Source organism: Ranitomeya variabilis, chromosome 8 (assembly GCF_051348905.1).
Source record: "Ranitomeya variabilis isolate aRanVar5 chromosome 8, aRanVar5.hap1, whole genome shotgun sequence".
NCBI classification, from domain to species: Eukaryota; Metazoa; Chordata; class Amphibia; order Anura; family Dendrobatidae; genus Ranitomeya; species Ranitomeya variabilis.
In genome coordinates, this window is record NC_135239.1 from 132031787 (window position 1) to 132049476 (window position 17690).

Consider the following 17690-nt stretch of genomic DNA (forward strand, 5'->3'; position numbering starts at 1 on the left):
TTAATTGCATGTTAGGGAACTCATTTTAATTCACTTTTTCTGTGGGGTTTTGGTTTTGGACTTTCAGTGTAATAATCACAATTACCGTATTTACTCGAGTATAAGCCGAGACACCTAATTTTGCCACAAAAAACTGGGAAAAGTTAATGACTCGAGTGTAAGCCTAGGGTGGAAAATGCAGCAGCTACTGGTAGAGACATCCGTAGTTCAAGTGTTTTTGAATATCCATATTGAATCAGGAGCCCCATATAATGCTCCATACAGTTCATGATTGGCCACATAAGATGCTCCATATTAAAATATTGCCCATATAATGCTCCACAAATGCTGATTATGGCCCCATAAGATGCTCCATACACACATTTGCCCTGTATAATGCTCCACAAATGCTGATTATGGCCCCATAAGATTCTCCATAGAGATATTTGCCCCATATAATGCTGCACATGGCCCCATAGAGATATTTGCCCCATATAATGCTGTATATGGCCCCATAGAGCTATTTGCCCCATATAATGCTGCACATGGCCCCATAAGATGCTCCATAGAGATATTTGCCCCATATAATACTGCACATGGTCCCATAGAGATATTTACCCCATATAATGATACACATGGCCCCATAAGATGCTCCATACAGACGTTTGCCCCATATGCTGTATGGAAAAAGACATACTCACCTCTCAGGCCCCCGGCACTTGCTATATTCACGCTGTGTCTTCCCCGTTCTCTGCACTGACGTTGAGGCAGAGGGCGACACACACACTAATCGTGTCACTGCGCCTTCTGATCTGAGTGTCACTGCAGAGGGCGGGGAAGACGCGGCGGCGGCAGAACGGGGAGCAGGTGAAAATTGCACACAGCGTTATACTCACCTGCTCCTGGCGCGGTGCAGTCCCTGGTTTTCCGGCGCCGGCAGCTTCTTCCTGTATTGAGCAGTCACATGGTACCACTCATTACAGTAATGAATATGTGGCTCCACCCCTATGGGAGTGGAGTCCATATTCATTACTGTAATGAGCAGTACCATGTGACTGCTCACTACAGGAAGAAGCTGCCTGCACCTGGAGAAACAGGGACGTCCAGGGACCGCGCCAGGAGCAGGTGAATATTATTAGACAGCTGTGCTCCCCCTCCCCCTGCCGACCCCTGGGAATGACTCGAGTATAAGCCGAGAGGGGCAATATCAGCCTAAAAAAATGGACTGAAATTCTCGGCTTATACTCGAGTATATACGGTATATTGTAAATTTTAGTCCGAATGACACATAAATGTTTCCTTTAAGTTCACACTAGGCGTTTTTTCAGTTTTTTTTTTTTCTGCAGCAAGACATGCACTCTTGGCAGACAAGAAAGTGTCTAAAACGCAGGTTTTATTTCATTTTTAACTTTTTCAGGATCCCAACTTTCAGCTTTGCTTCTACCAAAAAAGCGTGAACACAGGTCACCAATGCAAGACATGTTCAAGGAAGAATACATGTACAAATGTAATAGCTGTGGGAGGTGGTCTAGAATAATTTATCTAAGACACTGGCATTGCACAGAGTTTGTAGGACACTTAACTTTTACTTTTTGGTGTGGGCCATTGAACAAGCCTGTGCAGCTCAATCTCGCAACTTGGTTGGCCAAAGTTTATTTTTGACTTATCTCTAACTGTAATTAACCCCTTCCCGACCTGTGATGCCAGGTAGGTGTCATGAAAGTTGGTGTCAATCCGACCTGTGACCCCTATGTGACGTCATGGCAGGATCGCGTTCCTGCAGATCGGGTGAAAGGGTTAACTGAAATTTCACCCGATCTGCAGGCACAGGGGGCGTAGTACTTGAGCCCGGGGGGGTGTCTTCATCCCCCAGTGGCTTCGATCGCTCTGATTGACTGTTTCATTTTCAACAAGCAATCAGCAATCGTAATATTTCACAAATGAAAATTGGTGAAATATTACAATCCAGCCATGGCCGATGCTGCAATATCATCGGCCACGGCTGGAGACCCCAATCTGACCCCGCCACCAACTGACCGCAGCAATCTGCTTTTACACCTGTTCCTTTATAGGAATCCACTGGTGAAATCCGCACAAAAAACACTGGAAATCCATGGTAAATCCGCAGGTAAAACGCAGTGCATTTTACCTGCGGATTTTTCAAAAACGGTGCGGAAAAATCAGCACACAAATCTGCAACGTGGGCCCATTGTTGTGAATTCTGTTCTCGAACTCCCTCCGGTGGTTATGAATGGTACTTCGGTGAGTTCTGTCCATGGACACCCTCTGGTGGCTGTGAGTGGAGCTGCTGGCTCTGCGGTTCTTTCCTCAGCTGACCTCGTTTAGTTCTCGGCTGCTGCTCTATTTAACTCCACTTAGATCATTACTTGATGCCAGCTGTCAATGTTCTAGTACTGGTTCAGTTCTCTCTTGGATCTCTCAGATGACCTGTCTACTCCAGCAAAAGCTAAGTCCCTGCTAGCTTATTTGTTTATCACTGTTTTTCTTGTCCAGCTTGCTATCATGATTTGGCCCGGCTAGCTGGAAGCTCTGGGATGCAGAGTGGCACCTCCACGCCGTGAGTCGGTGCGGGGGTCTCTTTTGCACACTCTGCGTGGTTTTTTTGTTAGTTTTTATGCTGACCGCACAGATACCTTTTCTATCCTCAGTCTGTTTAGTTAAAGTCTGGCCTCCTTTGCTGAAACCTATTTCATTCCTGTGTTTGTAACTTCCATCTTAACTCACAGTCAATATTTGTGGGGGGCTGCTTATTTCTTTGGGGAATTTCTCTGAGGCAAGTTAGGCTTTATTTTCTATCTTTAAGGGTAGTTAGTTCTTAGACTGTGAAGAGGCGTCTAGGCAGAGTCAGGTACGCTCCACGGCTATTTCTAGTTGTTTGTGATAGGATTAGGGGTTGCGGTCAGCAGAGCTCCCACTTCCCAGAGCTTGTCCTGTATTACTAGTTTGCTCATCAGGTCATTCCTAGTGCTCCTAACCACCAGGTCATCATAACAGTACAGCTGGCCCGTAAAGTGTTAATGCATCTCAATAGAGGGATAAGAGAAGCTCTGAGACCATTTTTTTTTCTTCTCCTCTGCAGTGTGTTTTGTTTTTCTTTTCCCCTAAATCTCTTGGTGGTTCAGGACACAGGTGTAGATATGGACATTCAAGGTCTGTCCTCTTGTGTGGATCAACTCACTGCAAGGGTACAAGGCATTCAAGATTATGTAGTTCAGAACCCGATGTTAGAACCCAGAATTCCAATTCCTGATTTGTTTTCTGGGGATAGATCTAAGTTCCTGAATTTCAAAAATAATTGTAGACTGTTTTTTGCTTTGAAACCCCGCTCCTCTGGTGACCCCATTCAGTAAGTAAAAATCATTATTTCTTTGCTGCGTGGCGACCCTCAAGACTGGGCATTTTCCCTTGCGCCAGGAGATCCTGCATTGCGTAATGTAGATGCGTTTTTTCTGGTGCTTGGGTTGCTTTATGATGAACCGGATTCAGTGGGTCAGGCAGAGAAAATCTTGCTGGCTTTGTGTCAGGGTCAGGATGAAGCGGAGGTATATTGTCAGAAGTTTAGAAAGTGGTCTGTGCTTACTCAGTGGAATGAGTGTGCCCTGGCGGCAGTTTTCAGAAAGGGTCTTTCTGAAGCCCTTAAGGATGTTATGGTGGGATTTCCCACGCCTGCTGGTCTGAATGAGTCTATGTCCTTGGCCATTCAGATCAATCGATGCTTGCGTGAGCGCAAAGCTGTGCACCATTTGGCGGTATCTTCTGAGCAGAGGCCTGAGCCTACGCAATGTGATAGGACCTTGACCAGAGCTGAACGGCAGGAATACAGACGTCAGAATGGGCTGTGTTTTTACTGTGGTGACTCCACTCATGCTATCTCTGATTGTCCTAAACGCACTAAGCGGTTCGCTAGGTCTGCCACCATTGGTACGGTACAGCCAAAATTTCTTTTGTCCGTCACTCTGATCTGCTCTTTGTCGTCCTATTCTGTTATGGCATTTGTGGATTCAGGCGCTGCCCTGAATTTGATGGACTTGGAGTTTTCCAGGCGCTGTGGTTTTCTCTTGGAGCCTTTACAGTATCCTATTCCATTGAGAGGAATTGATGCTACGCCTTTGGCCAAGAATAAGCCTCAGTACTGGACTCAATTGACCATGTGCATGGCTCCTGCACATCAGGAGGATATTCGCTTTTTGGTGTTGCATGATCTGCATGATGTGGTCGTTTTGGGTTTGCCATGGCTACAGGTCCATAATCCAGTATTGGATTGGAAATCAATGTCTGTATCCAGTTGGGGTTGTCAAGGGGTACTTGGGGATGTCCCATTGTTGTCAATTTAGTCTTCCCATCCTTCCAAAGTTCCTGAGTTCTTGTCAGATTACCGAGATGTATTTGATGAGCCCAAATCCAGTGCCCTACCTCCTCATAGGGATTGCGATTGTGCTATAAATTTGATTCCTGGTAGTAAGTTTCCGAAGGGCCGACTGTTCAATTTATCTGTGCCAGAACATGCCGCTATGCGGAGTTATGTAAAAGAGTCCTTGGAGAAAGGGCATATTCGCCCGTCGTCGTCACCGTTGAGAGCAGGGTTCTTTTTTGTGGCAAAGAAGGATGGTACTCTGAGACCTTGTATAGATTACCGCCTTCTCAATAAAATCACCGTCAAATTTCAGTACCCTTTGCCGTTACTGTCTGATTTGTTTGCTCGGATTAAGGGGGCTAGCTGGTTCACCAAGATAGATCTTCGAGGGGCGTATAATCTGGTGCGTATTAAACAGGGCGACGAATGGAAGACAACATTTAATACGCCCGAGGGCCATTTTGAGTACCTGGTGATGCCATTCGGGCTTTCTAATGCTCCATCTGTGTTTCAGTCCTTTATGCATGACATCTTCCGAAAGTACCTGGATAGATTCATGATTGTATATTTGGATGATATTTTGGTTTTTTCGGACGATTGGGAGTCTCATGTGAAGCAGGTCAGAATGGTGTTCCAGGTCCTTCGTGCTAATTCCTTGTTTGTGAAGGGGTCTAAATGTCTCTTTGGAGTTCAGAAGGTTTCCACCCTCGTTTTTCTTCAGGACAGGTTGAGCCTTCGGACTGTCCTGGTGTGGATTCTGTGGTGGACAGGTTGCAGCAGATTTGGACTCATGTGGTGGACAATTTGACATTGTCCCAGGAGAAGGCTCAGCGTTTCGCTAACCGCCGTCGCTGTGTTGGTCCCCAACTTCGTGTTGGGGATTTGGTTTGGTTATCGTCTCGTTATGTTCCTATGAAGGTTTCGTCTCCTAAGTTTAAGCCTCGTTTCATTGGTCCTTATAAGATTTTGGAAATTCTTAATCCTGTGTCATTTCGTTTGGACCTTCCAGCTTCTTTCGCCATCCATAATGTGTTCCATAGGTCGTTGTTGCGGAGATATGTGGCTCCTGTGGTTCCCTCCGTCGACCCTCCTGCCCCGGTGTTGGTTAAGGGGGAGTTGGAGTATGTGGTGGAGAAGATTTTGGATTCTCGTATTTCGAGACGGAAACTTCAGTACCTAGTCAAGTGGAAAGGTTATGGTCAGGAGGATAATTCTTGGGTGGTTGCCTCTGATGTTCATGCTGCCGATCTTGTTCGTGCCTTTCATTTGGCTCGTCCTGAGCGGCCTGGGGGCTCTGGTGAGGGTTCGGTGACCCCTCCTCAAGGGGGGGGGTACTGTTGTGAATTCTGTTCTCGAACTCCCTCCGGTGGTTATGAATGGTACTTCGGTGAGTTCTGTCCATGGACTCCCTCTGGTGGCTGTGAGTGGAGCTGCTGGCTCTGAGGTTCTTTCCTCAGCTGACCTCGTTTAGTTCTAGGCTGCTGCTCTATTTAACTCCACTTAGATCATTACTTGATGCCAGCTGTCAATGTTCTAGTACTGGTTCAGTTCTCTCTTGGATCTCTCAGATGACCTGTCTACTCCAGCAAAAGCTAAGTCCCTGCTAGCTTATTTGTTTATCACCTTTTTTCTTGTCCAGCTTGCTATCATGATTTGGCCCGGCTAGCTGGAAGCTCTGGGATGCAGAGTGGCACCTCCACGCCGTGAGTCGGTGCGGGGGTCTCTTTTGCACACTCTGCGTGATTTTTTTTTGTTAGTTTTTATGCTGACCGCACAGATACCTTTTCTATCCTCAGTCTGTTTAGTTAAAGTCTGGCCTCCTTTGCTGAAACCTATTTCATTCCTGTGTTTGTAACTTCCATCTTAACTCACAGTCAATATTTGTGGGGGGCTGCTTATTTCTTTGGGGAATTTCTCTGAGGCAAGTTAGGCTTTATTTTCTATCTTTAGGGGTAGTTAGTTCTTAGGCTGTGAAGAGGCGTCTAGGCAGAGTCAGGTACGCTCCACGGCTATTTCTAGTTGTTTGTGATAGTATTAGGGGTTGCGGTCAGCAGAGCTCCCACTTCCCAGAGCTTGTCCTGTATTACTAGTTTGCTCATCAGGTCATTCCTAGTGCTCCTAACCACCAGGTCATCATAACACCCATAGCCTTAGGGTTAGGGTTGGAATTAGAGATAGGGTTGGAATCAAGGTTAAATTTAGAATAATGGTTAAGATTAGGGTTAAGGGTGTGTTGGGGTTAGGGTTAGGCTTGTGGTTAGGGTTATGGTTAGGGTTGGGATTAGGGTTAGGGGTGTGTTGGGGTTAGGGTTGTGGTTAGAGGTGTGTTGGGGTTAGGGTTGTGGTTAGGGTTGGGATTAGGGTTAGGGGTTTGTTGGGGTTAGGGTTGTGGTTAGGGGTGTGTTGGGGTTAGGGTTGTGGTTAGTGTTGGTGTTAGGGTTAGGGGTGTGTTGGGGTTAGTGTTGAACTTAGAATTGAGGGGTTTCCACTGTTTAGGCACATCAGGTGGTCTCCAAACGCGACATGGCGCCACTATTGATTCTAGCCAATCTTGCGTTCAAAAAGTAAAATGGTGCTCCCTCCCTTCCGAACACCAACGTGTGCCCAAACAGTGGTTCCCCCCAACATATGGGGTGGTATCAGCGTACTCAGGACAAACTGGACAACAACTTTTGGGGTCCAATTTCTTCTATATCCCTTGTGAAAATAAAAAATTGCGGGCTAAGAAATAATTTTTGAGGTTTACCCCCACATATGGGGTATGAGCGTACTCTGGACCCCAAAAGTTGTTGTCTAGTTTGTCCAATTTCTCCATTACGATACCATTGTGAAAATAAAATTGCTTGCTATAAAATCATTTTTGAGGAAATAAAAATGATTTTTTATTTTCACGGCGCTGCATGGTGTCCGCTAACGATTGGAGCTAATTTTTCATTCAAAAAGTCAAATGGCGCTCCTTCCCTTCCGAGCCCTGCCGTGCCCCCAAACAGTGGTTTACCCCCACATGTGAGCTATCGGTGTACTCAGGAGAAATTGCCCAACAAATTTTATGATCCATTTTATCCTGTTGCCCATGTAAAAATGAATAATTTGAGGCCAAAATAACTTTTTTGTGAAAAAAAGTACTTTCATTTTTACGGATCAATTTGTGAAGCATCTGGGGGTTGAAAGTGCTCATTATGCATCTAGATAAGTTCCTTGTGGGGTCTAGTTTCCAAAATGGGGTCACTTGTGGGGGAGCTCCAATCTTAAGCCACACAGGGGCTCTCCAAATGCGACATGGTGTCCGCTAAAGATTGGAGCCAACTTTTCATTCAAAAAGTCAAATGGCACTCCTTCCCTTCCGAGCCCTGTCGTGCGCCAAAACAGTGGTTCCCCCCCACATATGGGGTATTGGCGTACTCAGGAGAAATTGCACAACAACTTTCAGGGTCCAGTTTCTCCTTATACCCTTACTAAAATAAAAAAAAATAGTTGCTAAAACATCATTTTTGTGACTAAAAAGTTAAATGTTGATTTTTTTCCTTCCATGTTGCTTCTGCTGATGTGAAACACCTGAAGGGTTAATAAACTTCTTGAATGTGGTTTTGAGCACCTTGAGGGGTGCAGTTTTTAGAATGGTGTCACTTTTGGGTATTTTCAGCCATATAGACCCCTCAAACTGACGCCAAATGTGAGATGGTCCCTAAAAAAAAAATGGTGTTGGAAAAATGAGAAATCGCTGGTCAAATTTTAACCTTTAACTTCCTAGCAAAAAAAAATGTTTCCAAAATTGTGCTGATGTAAAGTAGACATGTGGGAAATGTTATTTATTAACTATTTTGTGTCACAAAACTCTCTGGTTTAACAGAATAAAAATTCAAAATTTGAAGATTGTGAAATTTTCAAAATTGTTGCCAAATTTCTGTTAATTTTTGCGTTTATTTGTAAAAAAAAAAAAATCGACTTAAATTTACCACTAACATTCATGTTTGTTATATGTCTCGAAAAAGCGGTCTCAGAATCGCTAAGATCCGTTGAAGTGTTCCTGAGTTATTACCTCATAAAGGGACACTGGTCAGAATTGCAAAAAATGGCCAGGTCATTAAGGTGAAAATAGGCTGGGTCATGAAGGGGTTAAAATATACTAATCCCAACTGCCATCTTGGGAGACCAAGTCAAGATGGTAATCCATTTAAAAATCACAAGAATAAATGGATTTCACATAATGCTGTACTTGCTTTTTGTCACTAAAATGCAGCAAAACCTTATACCTGTTTTTTCTGCGTCTTTTTCACCACCCATTATTTTTAATAGGTGAAAAAACTCTGAAAGAAGTGACATGATTTATAGTGCAAAAAAACAAGCAAAGCTCAAAATACTGAGGACAAAAAAAAGCCATGTGCATGATATTTCTGAAATTTCATAGACTTTGCTAAATTCTAGAAAATTTGAATATACTAGAAACTAGAAAAACGCAGCTGAAAATTTGCATAAAAAACCCTGTGAGCATTGCTTTAATTCTGTTTTATTTACTATATCCAGAGGGCAATAAATTTTGTTTGTTTTTCCGATAAAGCTTTATCTGTTGTGGTTTTTTTTTGTTGTTATGCTGGATGAGCTTTACTTTCCAATAACGTTTTGGGGTATGTCCAGAATTTTGATAACTTAATTTTTTTTTCTAAATTCTAGCACAGTATTTTAGCTGTATCTGTGGCTCCTTGGGCTAGAGAAATATAAAGATCACTTTGATCACTTCACTCCTAAAACTGCTTTATTTATATTTTTTACTTTTTTTTATCTAATGTAACCAGGCTCCATGATTTGAAATGCAGTGATCCAATAGTTGGTGTAATACACTTCTGTATTTCATTACATTATTCTTGTGGGTTTTACAATTATAGGCTTCCTTAACTGGCAAATCTGGAGGTCATTATTTGGTCTCAGCCTGCCATAGCAACTCTCAACTGCCATAGCACTCTGCGATTGTGCAGTCCAGTACAGGGAGTGATCCCTTCTACTGCCTATCACCTACATGCCACTGTCCCTGTTGACAATATGCCGTCTATGGGGTTAAGTAGCCTCGATCAGTGCTAGTTGACACCTGCTTTTGGTGCTGTCTCAGCTCCTGCAATGTATGATGCAATGTATGAACCAAGGGGCTAAAATAAATCTTTTGGATCCTATAAAAGAGAAACACATTTTTGTGATTATCCAAGAAAGATTTAACTGAACTAAATCTAGAATAACCGAAAGCTTCTAAGAACCAGTAGCTGTCGTTGGCAGTCCTAGTCGCACAACACAAATATATCCATATGTGAGTGATCGTCATCAACCCACCAGAGCCCTCCAATGTGAGATTGTAGAAAATGAAACTTAAACCTCAAATTGAAAAGTCTAAGTCTTTTCCCAATCCACCATATATGGAGGAAAGATCCATCACTGCCTCCTCCTCTGTCGTACATGATGGGGGTCTCTCGGTAGACAAGTATCCTGCTAGTTAGTGAGACAATAATCTGAGTCTCAGGTGCTGCCTCTGCCATATTCTGAAAGCACAGTAATTCAGAATTGGATTAAACAGTGAAAATATTCCATTCATCCTCATAATCCTCTTCTTCCCTAGTTACCACATGGCTGCAGTTTTATAGATAATGCACAGTAGTTGTTTCCAGCATTATAATGAATATCCTAAAATATGTGCATTACATATAACCTATGTGTTTCGTCTTTTTTAGACAGACTGTCAAACATCATGCATTGGTAAAAAATCAACTACGCCATGATAAGATTGTGAGATCCTTGTGTGATGATATTCTTCTGTCATTCCAGTCATGCTTAAATCTCGCAGAGCACATGAAGCTTACGGGAACGCAGGTAAAATGTCTTTTTGAATTTCTTCCAGTTGTTGAGGATAATTCTGCCTTTTATCACGATACACAACGTTTACTTGTGTGTATATATAAATATATAAGGCTACAAGATGCACCTAGGTTTTGGAGGAGGAAATTAAAGGAAAAAAAATTGAAGCAAAAATTGTGGTCAGTCCTGTACTTAACCCCTTTCTGACAATGTACGTAATGATTGGTCCATGTGTTTTGGGCCTATTTGACCACGGACGGATCATTGCGTCTAAGCGATCACCTGCACACACTGGGGATGTGTGGGCGATTGCCACCAGTTGTCAGCTGATTTTGGCAAAATAGGGAAAACTAGCACCAGGTGATATCCATAAAAATTCAAGTTTTGATTTTTATTTAATTCATTGTTTGTAAAATGTTAAAAACATACATATCATAGAGTCTCAAGGGGCAAACATCCCCCACATGCCTGACACATTTTGGACTTCATGTCCTTACTCATATGTACACTATCGTTCAAAAGTTTAGGGTCACTTAGAAATTTCCTTATTTTTGAAAGAAAAGCACAGTTTTTCCAATGAAGTAAACATTAAATGATTCAGAAATACACTCTATACATTGTTAATGTGATAAATGATTATTCTAGCTGCAAACGTCTGGTTTGTAATGCCATATCTTCATAGGTATATAGAGGCCCTTTTCCAGCAACCATCACTCCAGTGTTCTTATGGTACTTTTTGTTTGCTAACTGTGTAAGAAGGCTAATGGATGGTTAGAATACCCTTGAAAATCCTTGTGCGAGTATGTTAGCACAGCTGAAAACGGTTTGGCTGATTAGAGAACCTATAAATCTGACCTTCTTTTGAGCTAGTTGAGAATCTGGAGCATTACATTTGTTGGTTCCATTAAACTCTGAAAATGGCCAGAAAAAAATAACATTCATGTGAAACTCGACAGTCTATTCTTGTTCTTAGAAATGAAGTCTATTCCATGGGAGAAATTGCCAAGAAACTGAAGATTTCCTACAACGGTGTGTACTACTCCCTTCAGAAGAGAGCACAAACGGGCTCTAAACAGAGTAGAAAGAGAACTGGGAGGCCCCGCTGCACAACTGAGCAACAAGACAAGTACATTAGAGTCTAGTTTGAGAAATCGACACCTCAGAGGTCCTCAACTGGCAGCTTCATTAAATAGTACATGCAAAACGCCAGTGTCAATGTCTACAGTGAAGAGGCAACTCCATGATGCTGGCCTTCAGGGCAGTGGCAAATAAAAAGCCATATCTGAGACTGGCTAATAAAAAGAAAATATTAATATGGGCAAAAGAACACAGACATTGGACAGAGGAAGATAGGAAAAAAGTGTTATGGACAGACGAATCCAAGTTTGAGGTGTTTAAATCACACAGAAGAACATTTGTGAAACACAGAACAGCTGAAAGGATGCTGAAAGAGTGAATGACGCCATCTGTCAAGCATGGTGGAGGTAATGTGATGGTCTGGGGTAGCTTTGGTGCTGGTAAAGTGGGAAATTTGTACAAGGTAAAAGGGATTTTGAATAAGGAAGGCTATCACGCCATTTTGGAACGCCATGCCATACCCTGTGGACAGCGCTTGATAGGAGCCAATTTCATCCTACTACAGGACAATGACCCAAAGCACACGGTCTTACACATTACAGCTGAAAGCTGCTGTTCACAAACGATCTCCATCCAACCTCACCGAGCTTGAGCTGTTTGCCAAGGAAGAATGGGCAAGAATTTCAGTCTCTCGATGTACAAAACTGATAGATACATACCCCAAGCAACTTGCAGCTGTAATTGCAGCAAAAGGTGGCACAACAAAGTATTACTTTAAAGGGGCCGAATAATATTGCACACCACACTTTTCAGTTTTTGAATTTGCACAAAAATGTTCAATAACTATTAAATTTCGTTCAACTTCACAAAATTGTGTTCCACTTGTTGTTGATTTTTCACCAAATATTTACATTTGGTATCTATGTTTGAAGCATGATCTGTGGGAAAAGGTTGAAAAGTTCAAGGGAGCCGAATACTTTCGCATGGCACTGTATATCGCCACCATTTTACCTTACTGAAAGTCCTACTTAGCACAAAGTTCTACTGTACATTTGACACACTGGTAATAGGCTCTTGGGAAGAGAACTGCCATTGTTAGGCTATGTGCACATGTTGCAGGTTTGACTATGGTATTTTCTGTGCAGATTCTGAATTTCTTGGCAGAAAACGCAGGTCAGAATCTGCACCTTTTTTGGTATGTGCTCACATTGCAGATTTTTGTGCGGATTTCTTCTTTTTTTTTCCCCCTGCAGATTTCTATTATGGAATAGGTGCAGAAACTCTGTAGATCTGCAAAAAGAATTGACATGGTCCTTTTTTGAATCTGCTGCATTTTCTGTGCAGATTTTTCTGCACCATTAGCACAGCATTTTTTTGCCATTGATTCACATTGTACTCTAAATCACTTGCAGAACTGCAGCGTTTCTGCGAGGAAAAAAAAAAAGGCAGATCTGCAGGAAATCTGCAACGTGTGCACATAGCCTTAAAGTTGAGCTGGTAGCAGTTGCTCCAACTTTATTATTCAATTGCAGCGTATGATAAATATGGAGTGGCGGTGCTGATAGGTGTATGCTAAAGATTTGGTGCAAATTATGATATTCTTTTTAACTTGTATGGTGTGCTTACTCAGGTAATTAGCTACAAAAAAGTAATTGTGCACAAAACCTTTTTTATTTTGGTAGATTACAGACCAGAAGTTATTCCAGAAAACTGTAAAGCTGTGCCGTTTCTTTGTCAACTCCCTTGTGCACTACACCAAGGTAAGCTGCTTGCTTCAGGCTGTCAGAGGGATGTAATGTGAACATGCACTGCCGCTCTGTTTAACGCGAAGCTCCATGCATAGCAATTTGCCAGTCGCCTTGAGCTCTGTATCTCCCCAAAGTCGTTCTAATTCTAAAAGTGTCTCGAAGTTTACGTAAAATAGTATTAAAGGGAACCTGCCACCCCGTTTTTTCCGTATGAGATAAAAATACTGTTAAATAGGGCCTGAGCTGTGCATTGCAATAGTGTATTTTGTGGACCCCGATTCCCCACCTATGCTGCCGAAATACGTTACCAAAGTAGTCGTTTTCGCCTGTCAATCAGGCTGGTCTGGTCAGATGGGCGTGGTGTCTTCCCCCAGATCTTGCTTAGTTTTCCGTTGGTGGCGTAGTGGTGTGCGCATGCCCAAGGTCCCGAATCCACTGCACAGGGGAGTGAAAAGAGCGCGATGTGCTCTATTTCATTGGTGATCGGTGGGGGCGGCCATCTTCCTTTGGCCGCGCGTGCGCAGAAGCGGCGCTCTGCTGGCCACGGCTTCAGGAAAATGGCCGCGGGATGCCGCGCGTGCGCAGATGGAGATCGCGGCGGCCATTTTCCTGAAGCAGAGTTCGCATCTCGGCTTGGTCAAATGTAAAAGAGGAGGTTGGACAGAAATGACAAATTTTTTTGAAGCTAGAGGAGGGAGGGGTTTGGGTGTGTTTTGGAGTGGGTGTGGTAGGTTTGTTCTTAGTGGCCAGTGCAAAGCATCATGGAACTTGTAGTATTAGAGCACAATAACTCAGGAGAAAGGGAGTTGTCGATTAACCCCATGAGAGCTGGATCCAGCACTGAAGATGTGCTGCTACAGCATGTTAAAAGGTAATATTGCTAAAATAAACACAGTGGATGTTATCAGTGGCACATAATAGCAAGATTTATGAAAAAAAAAAATAATGTAGTGGACAACTTCTGTAACATAAAAAAATGCCCTGTGTGAACTTACCCTAATTATTTTGGCCGTCTGAAGGTGGCAGCGTCACACAATGATTGCTGGCTATAAACCACATTTGCTCCTTTTGTCACTGGAGGCAGTTGGGACAGAACAAAAAAGGTTGTAGGAGAAGACGAGCTTAAATCATAATTTTAACAGTAAAAAATCTCCAATGTAGAAAAGGAACGGATACATACACATAACATCAATTTAGATACCTATATGTGAGCAAAAATTTCCAATATGTACATATATAAATAAATCACCCCTATCTCTGAGAGACAACAACAGTCTCACAATGAATAGCAGCCTATTATTAGTATGCCCATGAATCCTTATATATATATACAAAAAGCATCTGAAAGCCTAAACCGAGACTTAAACTTATTTTACTGCCATTCAGCATGTATATCAAGAGTGCTCGGTGCTTCCTTAATCTTTAGCCAGAGCACTATAAATCAAATAATCGGGCAATCAAAAGAAGGGGATCATTACTCACATAAGGTATGATGTCCGTGCCACCGTTCCTGAACCCCGACGCGCGTTTCGTAACACTTCCTCAGGGGGCGTGTCGGGGTACAGGGACGCCGGACATTTAAATGATATCCCCACCAATCAAAAAACATTCCTAATCAAGGTGCCGATCAGCTGCGTGGTTCCGGAATTGTTGTGGCGCTGATGCCGTTCACCGCGCGCCGGAAATGACTCAACTAGTTCCGGAGTATGGACCGCAAACAGGCAGGCGCTCAGTGATGAGCGCTATGCGTGTCAGCAAGTCCTGTATACCGGAACCTGAAGAGTCTGCGCGAGGCAAAACAGACGCAGCAGCGCACATTCCGGAATCAGGAAGAAATAAATACGGCACTAAAAGAAAGGTGGCGGACATAACTAATTCGCATAATTTATCCTATACCAGTTAATACTTTAATATTATTGCAAAAAACACTTAATACAACCTCTATGAAATAATCTATATAAATTCATCACGATATAATAAATACACCCCATAAAATACATACTATTAAGACATAATTATACATACAATAAGGACTAAAGTGCAAAAAGTGATATAGTTCCAAATATATAATCTGGTAATAAACTAACAAAAGAGACTACATAATCTATATATTAATTCCTATTAAATATCATATATATTAAAAATTCTAGTGAATTATTATAATAAATTTAACAATATAGTGCATTTAAAGTGAATAAGTGATATAAAGGAACATTAAATATTTATGTTTATAAATTTAAAATTCTCAATCAACAAATAAAGCATAATAAATATAATTTAAACGTGATTTACATAAAGTGTCATAAAAAGTGCAATATTATCTATTTTAAAATCTTCTATTATTCTTCCCCAAAACAATATCATATTTTTTCATATTTTTTCTCTTATTTTTTCTTCTTATTTTTTCTTCTGTGTGGATCCCAAATGAAAACGGATAAGCATGCATAGTCCACAAATAGATATACCAATCGAAATCTATAATATGAAAATAACAGGTTAAAATCAATAAAAACCGAAAACCATCCCACATACCCCTAAAAAGACACAATACGACGCCACTACCTAGGATTAGTCTAAAAATGCTGAAAAACCGAAATTTTCATTGTCCTATGGGGGCTACACTCCCAAGCCTGTAAATCCACTTGCTTTCAAGCTTTGCTAAACATTTTGCCATATTACCTCCTCTAGATCCCATTTTGACTACATCAATCCCTTTAACTTTCAATAAACTAGAATCGCTCTGATGATACCTATGAAAATGTCTGGGTATGGTTTTTAACAGGGATGGATCCTCCACATTTTTACTCTTCTCAATGTCCCTGACATGTTCCCTAGTGGGAATACGCAATTCTCTAGTAGTCAATCCAATATAGATTTTGCCACACGGGCACTGGGCGCAATACACCACGCCTTTGGTGGCACAGGAGATAAGATGTCTAATTGCATATGTTCTCTCCCCTCTAGCATCTGTGAAGGTTTTACTTTTAACCATATTGTCACACGCTTTACAGTGCCCGCATGGATAGAAACCTATGGTGTCCAGCCAAGTTTCTCTTTTCGTAGGTTCGTAATGGCTATGAACCAACATGTCCTTTAAGTTTTTGGATCTCCTAGCTGTGATAAGAGGAGAGGAAGGTAAACATTTTTTTAGGATTGGATCTGTCAATAAAATTTGCCAATGTCTACGGACTATTTGGCAAAACTCCGGCCATTTGTTGTTATAAGTTGCAATAAGACGTGGGCAAGAGGATTCTTCCTGGCTATCTCCATTTCTACAATTATTTTTATATAGCAGTTCATTCCTTGATTTGTGTTTAGCGTTTTGGTACCCCTTTTTGATACTTGCATGACTATACCCCCTGTTCTTAAATCGCATATTTAATTCTCTTGCTTGTCTCTCGAAGGAATGCTCATCCGAGCATATGCGTTTAACCCTCAAAAATTGTCCCATTGGTATCCCCTTGATTACCGACCACGGATGCGACGATGTGGCATGCAACAGGGTGTTTGTCGCTGTTACTTTTCTAAACACCTCAGTGGATATATTGCCATTGACCGACGCATTGATCTGCAAGTCTAAAAAATCCAAATTTCGGCCAATTTTGAAAGTCAATCTGATGTTGAGATCGTTGTCATTTAAGACCGCCATGAGTGCTTCCAATTGAGATATAGGCCCATCCCACACAAACCACACATCGTCAATATAACGCATCCAATGATGCACATTATCAATGCCTGGGATGGGATTGCTGATAAAAATATCTCTTTCCCATGCCCCCAAAAATAAATTAGCATAGGACGGGGCACAGGAAGCACCCATGCTGCATGATATGCCGCCCAGGTAAGTGTACTTATAAGCGAGGGCATGATTTTTGTGTAGCAGACGTGTGTAAAACGACCAGTCTTTGTCAAAAATATTGGATAAACAGGACAATCCAGCCCCTCACAAAATAAGATTAAGGCTTAACAGGAAAAGAAGATAATGACTCAAGGTGAAAAAAATCCAAAATATCCATATCCTGTTAGCTGATGGACCTAATTTTGAGAGCAGGGGCAGTAATGTGGCATTTATGAACAAATGTATAATAACCTAAAAGCCACTAAGCTATGTCAGGGTTGAGTTTGACTGGTTTTACATTTGCGTTTTTGTCCGCAGCGTTTCTGACGCATACATCTGCATCCGTCTTGATTAGTGATGAGCGAATATACTCTTTGCTCAAGATTTCTCGAGCATTCTCGGGGGTCCTCCGGGTATTTTTTAGTGCTCGGAGATTTCGTTTTTCTTGCCGCAGCTGAATGATTTACATCTGATAGCCAGCCTAAGTACATGTGGGAGTTGCCTGGTTGCTAGGGACTCCCCAAATGTACTTATGCTGGCTATCAGATGTAAATCATTCAGCTGCAGCAAGAAAAAGTAAAACTCTGAGCACTAAAAAATACTCGGAGGACCCCCGAGCATGCTCGAGAAATCTCGAGTAACGAGTATATTCGCTCATCACTAGTCTTGATTGCTTATCTTTTACATTGTGGACGCAGGTTCATACGTTTGCATGTGTTCGCCTGCGTTTGCTTTCGCATGCGTATTTTCGCTGTCTGCGGCTGACGCACCATGTTAAAATTTTTGTGGCAGCAAATTTCCGCCGCCATACGCATGCGGACTCTTGCGGAAGGAG

The 17690-nt window shown here is 42.1% G+C and overlaps 1 protein-coding gene across 2 annotated transcripts in view; it reads left to right on the forward strand.

Annotated features, from left to right (window-relative positions):
* Window positions 1–17690, forward strand: part of FIRRM (FIGNL1 interacting regulator of recombination and mitosis) — a 983706-nt gene that overhangs the window by 231042 nt on the left and 734974 nt on the right. For both annotated transcript variants that reach the window (XM_077276297.1, XM_077276298.1), the window contains exons 8-9: window positions 10069–10207; window positions 12952–13029. In XM_077276297.1, the coding sequence (XP_077132412.1) occupies window positions 10069–10207; window positions 12952–13029 (217 nt within the window). The remainder of the gene's footprint in view (window positions 1–10068; window positions 10208–12951; window positions 13030–17690) is intronic.